The sequence below is a fragment of the Notothenia coriiceps genome, unplaced genomic scaffold (assembly GCF_000735185.1).
Source record: "Notothenia coriiceps isolate Sejong01 unplaced genomic scaffold, NC01 NC01_scaffold00030005, whole genome shotgun sequence".
NCBI classification, from domain to species: Eukaryota; Metazoa; Chordata; class Actinopteri; order Perciformes; family Nototheniidae; genus Notothenia; species Notothenia coriiceps.
The window spans coordinates 1-13,445 of record NW_011362706.1 but is presented as its reverse complement, the minus strand read 5'-3'; the positions used below and the strand labels follow the sequence as shown (position 1 = coordinate 13,445).

The window sequence follows — 13,445 nt, the reverse complement described above, 5'->3', positions numbered from 1 at the left end:
TCTCACAGACCTGTAACTTCTTCTTTAAGAGCCTCCTCTGTCCTCCACTTGTTAACTGTATTAATGGCAACTGTTTGAACTCGTTATCAGTTTAAAAGACACCTGTCCACAACCTCAAACAGTCACACTCCAAACTCCACTATGGCCAAGACCAAAGAGCTGTCAAAGGACACCAGAAACAAAATTGTAGACCTGCACCAGGCTGGGAAGACTGAATCTGCAATAGGTAAGCAGCTTGGTGTGAAGAAATCAACTGTGGGAGCAATTATTAGAAAAAAGGAAGACATACAAGACCACTGATAATCTCCCTCGATCTGGGGCTCCACGCAAGATCTCACCCCGTGGGGTCAAAATGATCACAAGAACGGTGAGCAAAAATCCCAGAACCACACGGGGGGACCTAGTCAATGACCTGCAGAGAGCTGGGACCAAAGTAACAAAGGCTACCATCAGTAACACACTACGCCGCCAGGGACTCAAATCTGCAGTGCCAGACGTGTCCCCCTGCTTAAGCCAGTACATGTCCAGGCCCGTCTGAAGTTTGCTAGAGAGCATTTAGATGATCCAGAAGAGGATTGGGAGAATGTCATATGGTCAGATGAAACCAAAATAAACTTTTTGGTAAAAACTCAACTAGACGTGTTTGGAGGAGAAAGAATGCTGAGTTGCATCCAAAGAACACCATACCTACTGTGAAACATGGGGGTGGAAACATCATGCTTTGGGGCTGTTTTTCTGCAAAGGGACCAGGACGACTGATCCGTGTAAAGGAAAGAATGAATGGGGCCATGTATCGTGAGATTTTGAGTGACAACCTCCTTCCATCAGCAAGGGCATTGAAGATGAAACGTGGCTGGGTCTTTCAGCATGACAATGATCCCAAACACACCGCCCGGGCAACGAAGGAGTGTTTTCGTAAAAAGTATTTCAAGGTCCTGGAGTGGCCTAGCCAGTCTCCAGATCTCAACCCCATAGAAAATCTTTGGAGGGAGTTGAAAGTCCGTGTTGCCCAGCGACAGCCCCAAAACATCACTGCTCTAGAGGAGATCTACATGGGGGAATGGGCCAAAATACCAGCAACAGTGTGTGAAAACCTTGTGAAGACTTACAGAAAACGTTTGACCTCTGTCATTGCCAACAAAAGGGTATATAACAAAGTATTGAGATGAACTTTTGTTATTGACCAAATACTTATTTTCCACCATCATTTGCAAATAAAGTCTTTAAAAATCAGAAAATGTAATTTTCTGGATTTTTTTTTCTCATTTTGTCTCTCATAGTTGAAGTGTACCTTGGATGAAAGTTACAGGCCTCTCTCATCTTTTTAAGTGGGAGAACTTGCACAATTGGTGGATGACTAAATACTTTTTTGCCCCACTGTATATATTAGGAACCTAAATATACAAGAGAATTACAAAAATGTTTTTTATTTACCTTTTGTCATTTTCTCTAGTTCTAACCCTTCTGTCTTTTAACACCATGTTTCCACACCATGAACCATTCAGTCAAATGTCATGATTTATTGCAACATGGAGACATTTAAGAACCAAGAAGCATTTCAATTTAAAATGCATCCCGGCAGCCGAATGTTTTTCATTCCGGCTCTGCTCTCCATAGAAACACAAGCAAACAGCCAGCCAACAAACTCAAACACTCATTTGTCTCAGGAAAGCAGCTCCTTTATACACCGTTTGTTTCTCACCCACACACACAGAGGCATGTCAATAAAGATAAATAATCTCAGTGATGAATGGTGGACCAGCACACACACTAACATGCCTTTAATCACACTAAAGGTCACTTCCTGTGTCTCCACAGAATCAAACTTTCCCTTAGTAATAAGAGGCTGCAGGTACACCTGGAGAGGAGGGGCTGCTGGGTAATTAATCCTCTGCTGAAATGTAAAACTGTGTGAGCTACGAGGAAAGTATGTCAGCTATTGTTCAGACGTGCTGGATGCCTTTCTGTTTCATTAAACATAACCTCCGGCACTCTCCTTGTTCTTCTCAGTGTTACCCTTTTCTTTGTGCTCTTGTTGTTAAAACACGCTCGACAAAAGACGCTGTGGCCTATGGGGATTCATGATCAGACGAATAAATTAGCAGAGCTGTTTTATGCAAAAGTTTCAGCATAAATCTGGTATTTAATCACTTTTATCTGCATATAAAAAGTTACAGACAGCCATTGAAAAAACGTTTCTTAACTTATTTCAGTTAAATAAGTTCAAAAATGGTTTCCAATGCACTATCCTGCAATGTAAAGCCATGTGCTTCACTAGGGTCATTTTTGGCTTTCTGAATCTTCAATCATTTTGAACACATATGGTATATCATTTGGACAGGTGTGACTTGTTTTTAAGGCTCTTATGATGATAAGTGTATGATAAAGTCTGTATCAAAAATACACAGAATAAGGGCCGTTAGGACAAAAAGCCCCTTTACGCATGTCCTCCCCTCTCTATCTCCAATAATGGCTAATATGCCCAACATATCTTTCAAAGGCATTCTGAACTTGGAGTAAATGTTACACCATGCTTACAGCATTAAATATATAAGAACCAGCAACATTTAAGACATTTCAAATACATTTTAAGTGATTATTTTACTAAAAGTGATTAGACTTTTAAAGGTAAATACATTTTTTAAACTGTTGAGTTTATGTGAAGTTAAGGCATTTTTAAAGTCTATTAAAGTCATTCCTTTTTAAATGTGAAGTTTAGACATTTGTAATGATTTTTAAGGCTTTCTAATGCGTAGTTAGGAAAATGAAAGTCTATTTGTGGCATTCTATAAGTAAATGTTAAGATACAACATTTGTAAGACCTTTAAGGTATTCTATGAGTAAAGGAGGAGACACTTTGTAAAGACCATGGCCACCCTGCAGAAAGCTGTCTAACAGAAACTCCTGATGATCTGACAGCAGAAACATGATATCAAAGTGAGCCGTGTCCCTGACGGCAGACTGACTGTGTGAAAACATGATCATACCACAGGGGGAACACTGGAGGTTTGTGGGAAGTTTCTGAGTTATGGAAGTTGTTATTAGACTTGTGAGGCGGAACGCTGATGAATAACGAAAAACATTTTCTTTACTGTCTGAGATCCAGCGTCCCTGTGGAGGCTATTAGCCCCAAAACAAAAGCACACAAGCACAAAACTTAAATAAAAAGGGGTTCACTCTCTGGCAGAAATATATCTTCAGCAGTGAAGAGAAAACAATAAAAATTGCGCAGAATGTGTTTGTTGGCAGCTGTTTAGAAATGTTTCATGTGGTTGTGTTGGTTTGATGATGATGAAATGATTTGTATTAATCTAATTGTTTTTAAATTATAGATTAGTTTTGTTTCTTAAATGTCAGAAATTGTGAAAAATGTTCATCCCAGTTTCTCATAGTTCAAGCCTATGTCATTATATATATTGTATTGTTAACGCAATAAACAAAGATGTTATACCTCAATATGAAATAAGACAGAGAAAAGTAGCAAATGACATATTTGAAAGGGTGAAAAAGCCTTATCCATTATCCACCCTTATCTTAATGATTAGACACTACATTTATGTTGATTGACTTATCATTGCAGCTTTATTCACTGTGTAAAGCAGGGGTCGGCAACCTTTTTGATATGAAGTGCCATTTAAAAAAAATAAAATTATCAGCGTGCCAACGATCGAGAATTATCAACGGGGGGGGAGGGGGGGTAGAGGAGCTTGACGCTCGTGAACTATCAGCAGGAGGGCGGGGGGAGCCTCGCTATGGGGAAGCAGTGTGTGGACCTGTCAGCGCAACTTACATGATGTCGAATTTAATAAACACATTTAAATAATTGGTTTAAACGGCATAATAATAAGGACGATCGTCCGTTCTGTGATTCTCCAGAACACACATGTTATGATATTAGGGTCATGCAGACTGAGATGAGATCGCTGTCCCTTTAAGAGAGAGAGAGAGAGGGGTGTGGCTTGTGCATGTGTGTGTGTGATGGCAGAGCGACAGTGAGGGGGGAACGTGTGTATGTTTCTGGAAGTGAAACGAGGCAGCAGAAAAACAGAGGTCTGTGATGTATTTTGTGAAACAGAAGAACAGCTAAATAAATGCAACGGCCTCCCAAGAAGAGCTCGCCTCTCTCCAGTCATTTAAGCTAAAGTGGGTTATTGAACCTGAAGCTTGTTGCTTCTGCCCTCCTCGACTACGGTCTGGGAGCCGACAGGAAAGTTCAACACACAGATGGCCAGTCCGCCCCTTTGTAGCATATTATTTCGATGAGCAGATCGCCACTGGGCTTTAAACTAAAGACACAGTCACACAAAAACTGCGGAATTTGTACAGCTCCTTATGGGTACTGCAATTTGTGAAGTGCTTTCCTCTGTGGTGAAACGATCAGCACTGCACCACGGAGGAAAGCGGCAGAAAGTCAGCGGGGCTGCGTTGCGTGCATGGCTTCCTTCTGCAGGTAGACGCGCTCTGGTGGCGGTCTCGTTCAGGATCCGAAAATACAATTTAAATATTATTGCACACTTATTCCACTTATTCCTAGTGTGCCACTGGTTACGGCACTGGTTACGGCAATGCTGGCACGCGTGCCAGGGGTTGCCGACACCTGGTCTACAGTATCTATCTATCTCTAAGGGGTTGACCCATCACAACAGAGCCGGCCAGCTAACCAATCAGAGCAGACTGGGCTCTGGTTTCAGACAGAGGGTGAAAAGAGGTGCTGCAGCACAGGCAGTATGAGAAAAATAAAGAGCTTTTTGAACATTAAAGCATGGAGACATGTCCCAGTAGAGACACTAAATACTGATATATGAACCTGAAAACAAGCATAATGTGTCCTCTTCAATGAAAATCAATATTTGTTGTGCGATATAAATAAAACAAAGATATATTTCCCCTTAAACTCTAGGTATTTATATGGTTAGTATCAAAACAGACTGCTTCATAATGCTTTATTTAAAGTAGTGATTTCACCCCTGCACATTATTTCTGTATTCCAGTAATTGCAAAGCTCATGGAGGGTAAGTCTGTATTTTGGCATGTGTTCGTACCAAGCTCTTGTCTGGTACTCGCGACTCCCACGCCGTACTTCTTGGTGATCTCGGCTGCAGCGTCAGCACACGAACCCTTGTTCTCAGCGAAGCCCAGGTAATTATAGGAGCCCAAGTTAATCACATCCTGCAACACCCGGCCTGATTGACTGCGAGGGAGAGCAGAAGAAGATCAGACAGAGGAAACAATCGATGAGAGGAATCTATGGTTTTTGTTTTTCCCTTACGCGAAAGTCCAGTTGTAGTCAGGGGACGTCCTCTCCAACAAGTCCATTGTGGCCCCTGGCACGCCGCATAGGGGCCGGTTCCAGTTGTCTCTGATACGGATGTAGATGTTTCTGGTGTAAAAGTTCTCGAAATCCTGGTAGAGGGGCACAAAGTCCTACACATGGACGAATAAAGAGGAGGAGAGAGGGGTACATTAGCTAAGCATCAGTGTGGACATATAGTTAACATTGCAGATATTTACAATGTCATTGTGACTTAACAATATTTGTATTCAAGATATCATATCCAATAGGCCATTCGGACAAAACAACATGAGAGATATCTGAAGTTTGACTACATTGCGACCAGGAAGAATGAAAATATCAAAGATATGCCAGTATTAGTATGTGGGGTATATCTAATCAAAGATGTAATATAAAATGTTATACTTGATAGAATATACAATTGAATTATGTATATTCTAATTCCAGTTTTGAGTTTTCTACGACATCATTTTGACTAGTTAAAACTTCATATACAATATATTTAAAGGAAAATTAAGGGAATTAAGGATTTCTTCATTCTGAATTATGGCTACTCATAAATGCTTGGCAAAAGTTGTTCAAATGTACGGGTCAAAATGTTGTTACAGATATCTAAAATTACAGTGTTTATACATATCATTAAAAGCAACTTGAATTAGAGCTCTGACATGGCAAAAAAAGGTTGCAGATATGGATGATGAAAATCTATTCCAGCTAATAACTGTAGAAGTCCTTGACCTACTGCAGTGAAGTGGTAGGAATGTCAAATGTACCAGTAACATCAAAGAACTACATGCCAGGCTTTGTTTGGAAAGCTTAGCTGGAAGGAATATGATCTTTCACATTAAAACACATGGCTGACTGTTCATGTTCCTTGGGTCTTGGTGGAAACATCCGTTGGGGGGAACTAATGACTTCCCCAAGTCTATCTCACTAGCTTCCTTTCCTCGACATAACCAAATACGTCGAAACAATGGGCTTCACTATCAAAAGTCACACAACAGGTTGAAAACAATCCCAGTGGTCAAGGACGTGTTCCAAATGTTCTGATAACTCCGCCATTGGCTGTTTACTGACAAAATTCAACCTTAGGCGCACATTCCACTGAATTGCAAAGAAAAAAAAGAGCGATTTAGGGGTACTATTATGATGTTATATTAGACTGTCAATGTAATAGTGTTTCAACACAGAGAAAGGCTCATCTTATCATCAATTTCCATTTTGTGATATCATTGTGGTTGACAAGATCACATCAAATGCTCTGAGGTTCTGTTTGCAAAGTGTTGTTTCCTCTTCAAACACTTAAGAACTGCTGCTAACAGTGTGTGAAATACGAGAGCCCCGTAGTTTTGACTGTTGGTAAACTATGTGGAATGCAAATATCACTTTAGTCCAGTCAAGTTAACAAAACAAGAATTGGATTAAGTCTAGTTTTTTTCCATTCTTTGTCCCTGTTGTTTTGACATTAGCATGGAAAACTTCCATACTAGAAGCAGCACGTGCTCAGCCTAGCAAATCACTTCCATTCAACAGTGTGCTGAATGCACACATTTCTGCCGATGCGAGGAGCAGCTGGCTCAATCTGCCAACAAAAAGAACATATCGACAGTGTTCTTATGAGAAATCTTACTGCTAGAAGAGTGGGCACTGTAGGTTTATCCATAGGGTATTAAATAATGAGAATAGGTAGCTAACGTTAGCTAGCTAACTAGAAAGATAGACAGCTAAAGTAGGCAAGTTGGCTAGATTGGTTATCAGATAGCTCACAATTGATAGGTAGTTAGATGCACAGGAAGGCATTACAAAATGTCCCCATATGAGATTTCAGGCCCTTTTTATACGTCATCCTGCCGTCACCAACAGAGAATGGAAGCTGTATAACCATTTGGCTGCAGTGTAGCAGTTAATGTTCTCTAATATAATTCATGATGTATAACGCTGCTATTGCCAAACTAGAAAGAAAACAGATTTGTCTTTAAACAGGAAGTCAGGGAGGCTACATAAAGGAATACAAAGCTGTGCACTAAAGGATCAGGTATGTTTAAACACCATATTGTGTTCTTCTCCTACCCTCTGTTCCTCCTTCTCCCCGGCGATGTTGCATCTTTCGATCTTCCAGTAACGGAGAAAGTCTCGCAGGTAGCCGAAGATGGTCAGAATGCCGTAGCTCATGTAGGTGAAGACGGCTGGCAGCATGGGCGTCTGCTCGTAAGACTCAACAAAGGGCCGACTGTACGGGACGCCATGATGCGATGTTGCATTGACCTGGAGACATGGAAAGCAAGCATTGTAGATAAATGACATGCACATAGGAATTGCCAGTTTTAATCAAATGTATCTCCCAATAATAGTATCTGTGAGTTCCTATTACTATTTATTTTCATTTGGGAAATAACAATATTATAGATTTTGAAAAATGTAAATGTTCTGGTTGGAATATGCCCACAACAGAAAAGCTTAAAAGTTGACAGAATAATCATTACAATTATCTATTAAGTATTCAAACTAAATATTCTGTTTGCTGTTGGTTTTATGTGGACCCAGTGCAGTGGTGGAACTAAATTATGTACTACTAGCTTTTTTAACATTATACTACACAATCATTCAGGGGACTTGGACATTGTACTTCTAACTCCACTACATTTCTTTTATTACAGTTAGCACAGGCAGTATGATAAAAAGAAAGACTTTTTTTGAACATCTACATGTCACAGTAGAGGCACAAAATAAAAATATGAACCTGAAAATTAGTATAATAAGACCTCTTCAACCTTTCATGTTAAAATACACTTTATATAAATGTGCAGCCTGACATCCTGTGACTTCCTCTCCTTTTTTCCTAATGAGAAAACACAGTTTGTCTTCTGTTATAGTTGGCTGAGATTGCTGCAACTCATTTAAAGGTGACTTATGTGCAGTCTTATTGTAAGTGGAGGGGAGATAACATGGTATTAGCTCTGGTGCAGCTGTACACTAACTATACAGGGAAGAAAAGACTGTTTGACAAATGACAGGGGGGAAAGCTTTTGCATTCCAAATATGGGAAGATCTAGCTTGTGTTGATGTTATGCTTTTATGTGCATTTGCAGCAGAGTGACTGATTAATAAACTCAACATGGATATGATCTTTCATACAGAAACTCCACATGTCTATTTTCTGGACAGAAGCTCACTACTCTCAGACTTGATGCAGTTAGCCTTCCCCATCATGCGCGTCTCGGTGCTCATGGCTATTAGGCGCTGCATGTGACCAGTCATGCCTCCCTCTCAAATACCTTACAGAGTAGCAACGCTGACATCTGCACGCACAATAATCAGCTGAGGTTCACTCACCACTTTATCAGCCTAGTTAGCTGAAACATGAGCAGAAGAAACGGGGGTTTTCCCAGCACTGCAATGGCTGGTGAGGACAATGACCTGTCAACAGTTATTTAGCTTCAAAATGTCAAGATGGAATTGATTTGAAGAGAACAACCAAGGAAGATGCAAGTATTTTAGCATGTTACTATGGCTTGAAGTAACTGAAAATATCTTTGTTATGGTCATTGTGGAGTGCAAACACATTTTAATAAAAAAAGTTATTCACTCACAAGCAGGATACTTAATGTATTATTAGCTTATTAAAATAAGCTGCAAGATTTAAGCTCATGTGTTTCCCTTTTCCTGTATTGTGTTCTATAGCTTTCTGTGCATGTAAATGATCTGCAAAGGCTAAAATCCTTGTGTTGCCTCCAGGGGGAGTTTCTCTCCCACACACTACCCCCCACCGCCTGCCTGCTAGGCCTACATTGGAATCTTTGTTTACTTCTGTAACATAGTGACAGTACTATGTAACACTCATGCTTCTATTGGCTAGGCTCCAACACATTGTACCTAATATGCTAAGGGTGGGACATCTCTGAGCAGCTGACCAATCACAACAGAGCCGCTCAGCTGACCAATCAGAGCCAACTGGGATATCACAGTAGAGGCACAACATATAAATATGAACCCTAAATTAAGGCTCTTTAATGAGCGAGCGCCCTAGGAAAATGTTGTTTTGAGGCACGCATGTAGTCTCTATGGACAGCAGGTGTATTGGTTCAAAGTCTCCCTATTCACTAACTCATCATCTTTTTTATGGAGGGAGTTGCTCACTTTTACAAACATGTATTGCCAGTGAAGTGTGCAATATACACCATCAAATGAGCCTAAATGCTGACGAGTATGTTATAGGTTAAGCAACGGAAACAAGAACACAAAGTAATATGCTAAAGTGTGCACCACATAACAATTACCCTACTTACTAAGATGAACTATGTCTAAAAATGATGATTTCATCCAGGGAGAGAAATGAACTGCCCCAAGTTGTTTGACTAGCTCTGATGTAAGTGCATCATGAGCTACTTGATTATTTTAGAAATCGTGGTTATATCTTCGTCACAAGTGAACATATGTTATCAAATTTGGAAAGAGGTCTGCAGAAAGACCTCGTCTTAAATTCGGCATACATATTATGAACTTAAATTCAGTGCAATATGTCACGTTTTGGAGTTGTCACACCCGCCTTTTTTTAAATCAACCTCCCTCTTATAAAATAACTGAGTGGGCGGTGGAACGCAACACGAGACCCCTCATAAAGTTTAAATGTTAACACATTTAGATAATAATTGATGCAATTCTGATGCTGCCGATTTGAAAAGAGTATCGCAACGATTCAGATCAATGGATTTATTAATATCTTTTGGGTGAATATAACTTTAAGAAAGGGCGACAACTCTTTAAACTATAGTATTTCATACGGGATTTGTCGTTCGCTCGGTAATCGAGAAAAGCAAAGCTCGATGACAACAAACTGTCAGATAATAAAGAGCAGGGCTCAGTTAATACATGTAAGCTGTCATACAGTGTTATACTAATATTGCCTAAGTTCATAAAAATGACAACATGACAGCTTGTCTGGGTGTTTCCGGATCCACACAACAGATGCCTCCCAGGCTTCACCAGCCTCCACTCCCCGTCCAATCCCGGGCCTCACCTCCTCCTCGGGCTGGCCGTGGTGCTTGGACTTCTTCTCATGGCAGCGGTAGAGGCTCTTCGCCAAGCCGTTTCTCTCCGGCTTCAGTCCGTTCTTCACACGCTGACACACATCCCCGTTCGCTGGCTTGGTGCTGGGGCTTTCGGTCATTGCTGGCCAACGATTGTGGAGCCGCTAAGGTAACTTGCATGTAGGAACACGGCGCCTGCCTGCGGTGCAAGGCGGTGACAGTATCCGAGCTGGGAACGTTTACAACCACACTACAAACTCTTTCACACACGCCCAACGCACACATGCATCACACACACCGAACCCACACTATGGAACCTGAAAATACAGACGCTAGATACCGGAAATCAACGCCCATTATTAATAAGTGAGCATTGGAGGAGGGGCGGGGCCACGTGTTTCACATTTAGAGAAGGGCGGGGCTTGTCGACAAAAAAACTTGATTGACACTTGAATCGTTAAGTAAGGGGTTGTGACATTTTTTACAGTGGGAAAGAATAAACGGTAAAGTTACATCAGAGAGTCTCTCTGATGTAACTTTACCGTTTATTTTTCCCCACTGTAAAAAATGTCACAACGCCCTAATATAATATTCGGATTATATTGTTTTCACAACACATCATTAAATATGGCAATAAAAGCCACTTGTATCCAAATGACAACTTTTAGCTGGAATTATACCGGCTAGATTTTTTATTAATAACCAATTTAAAAAGATGTATGGATAGAAAATGTTCACATTAGTGAAGCAGGAGGAATATAAAGTAAAGTATAACCTAAAACTCTGACACCGGTTATAAAAAAGAGGTCAAATAAGTGCCATGGTATATTAAATACTGATGTTGAGGTCCCAATTTGAGTTTTTTGTTAATGCATTCATTTGCAAATATATAATCTGACCCTCAACCTAACCCTAATGTAATAGTGGTTGATAAAAAGTTATTTAATATTAATATAATTGACACTAGTATAAAATGCCCCTAGAGGCCTGGAGCACTTCCGGAATGTTTTTTTTTTGTATGTGTTTTGGGATTTCTATGTGCTTTGGACTTTGCATTTCGTTTTGGTATTTGCAGCGTTTTTTTTGTTATGTTTTGTTTGATATGTTTTCAGGATTTCTTTTTTTTTTCATTTCAGGATTTGCAGCTGTTTCCTGCTAATGTATGCGTTTTTGGCCATTGTTCCGCGTTTGCACAGCCGGCCACCGTAGGTTCCAAAACTAAATGGATTTGAGCCTAAATATTTTGTGGAAATTAAAGTTAGGCTACTCCCTCTTGTGGTTAAATGTTATATTGCTCGAACATGTGTCACGTTTTCATTCGTACTAACTACAGATGAAGGGACAAATACTAGGCCTATGAGATACATTTAACGGGATTACGTAATTATCAGACATAACATGCATTACCATATAGTTCCATAAACAATAGGGATTACCAGGTGGATGACAATGATACAATACATTTGAAAACAAATATGTATATCATAAGTATACTTTTTTCCTGAATTTGCTTTTTGCTTTTTTAATTAGGCTACTTTCATTCAGCTTTAAGTATCCTTTTTTTTTTAAATGGATTTGTACTTAAAGGCAGATGCATCAGAAATGAAATGTTTAAGACAACAACGAAAATATGTTTCAAAATAAAAATATAGTGGTGAATGATTTTGGGTTTGTGGTTTATTTTTATTTTCCTTTTAATGATCATAATTTATGCACAGGGGGAGGTGCGTAAACGCGCAGCGCTTTGGAACCATGCCTCTGTCTTCAGGCTGCTGTATAATTACAACTGTCGCGATAAATAAAAAGTTGTTGTAGCCTACATGAATGAGAACATTTTGTATGTAAACATATGAACACAACGTTAATTTTCCGGGTTTTTATTTCAGTTCAAAATGTTAATTTGTTTGTCTTGCAATTAGATACATATCATTTACGTCAAGTGCTTTTGTCCAACTGGTCTTTCACTATATACAGTGTATTGTAGTTGATTTTATGAACTGCGCGTACACGCGCTCAAATCGTTCTTGAAAGAATCCCAGAGTTCGGCACAAGTTGGACTGTCACTATGGATACAGGCAGCTGCGAGTGCGCATTAAGAGTTGAACAGAAACAACAAATGGGCTGATCCATTTCCTCGATCGTCAACAGGTAGGGAACAAACGACAAGGGTTGGGAGTTTTTTTTTATAAATGTATTCCGTTACAATTAATAACTAACTACCTGTTAAAAAATTGCACCAGTAACCTAATCTGAGTATCGAAATGTAAAAGGAATGTAACCTGATTACTTTCCGTTACTTTTGGTTAACCTCAATATCAATGAAAATAAATGAAAGACAAAAATATATATAAATAAGACGGTTTTTTTACTTAAGAGTATTATGTGAGACAATAGAACAATGCAACCTAGTAAAGAAGAAACCAGTGTTGTTCAGTAAGTACATTTACTCTGTACTCAAGTACAATTTTGAGATACTCTTACTTTACTTGAGTATTCTCATTGTATGCTACTTTGTACTTCTACTCTACTACAATTCAAAGGTGAATGTTGTACTTTACTCCACAACATGTATTTGATACCTTTAGTCAGTGCTTGAATTGAAATAAAAAAGGTGCCAGTACTCTAAATCAGCAACAAGTATTTGGCACAAAGTCATAGTATATCCTATAATGCTGGTGGGTTTGTCTCTTTACTGTATATTTTAGAAAGGCTCACTGTACTTAAACAAAATGACTCAGGGTGCATCTGAGATTAGAGGGGGTGCAGTGGTAAAGTGCTATTTTTATAAGTGGGGAGTGGACCTGACACCCTCTAGTCTAGGGGGGTCCGGGGGCATACTCCCCCGGGAACATTTTTTTTAAAATATTGAAGTTAGATGCATCAATCTGGTGCACTTTGAGAGCAAAATGAAGAGATATATGGATACCTCTCAACATCCATAATGAAACAACTGTAAACAGATTTACTTTTTCTTTATGGATATAAAAGAAAGTAAAGCTTGACTCCTACTGGCTGGTTAAATGACTCCTCGTCCCTGAGGCCACTACCAGTTTTTTGTGCCATTTTGCTGGATTTATTTGTCAATAGCGTTGCTGCACAAAGTGATAGCCCTCTAGTTTAAATCT

At 39.6% G+C, this 13,445-nt stretch overlaps 1 protein-coding gene across 1 annotated transcript; it reads right to left on the bottom strand.

Moving 5' to 3' along the window:
- Positions 1–4,939: 4,939 nt before the first annotated feature.
- LOC104959202 (serine palmitoyltransferase 2-like) lies at positions 4,940–10,657 on the bottom strand. The gene is made up of 4 exons (XM_010787070.1): positions 10,311–10,657; positions 7,364–7,558; positions 5,270–5,424; positions 4,940–5,191 (listed from the first exon to the last, which is right to left on the bottom strand). The coding sequence occupies exons 1-4, from the start codon at positions 10,458–10,460 to the stop codon at positions 4,975–4,977; spliced, it is 717 nt and encodes a 238-aa protein (XP_010785372.1). The 5' UTR covers positions 10,461–10,657; the 3' UTR covers positions 4,940–4,974.
- Between the last annotated feature and the right edge of the window lie 2,788 nt (positions 10,658–13,445).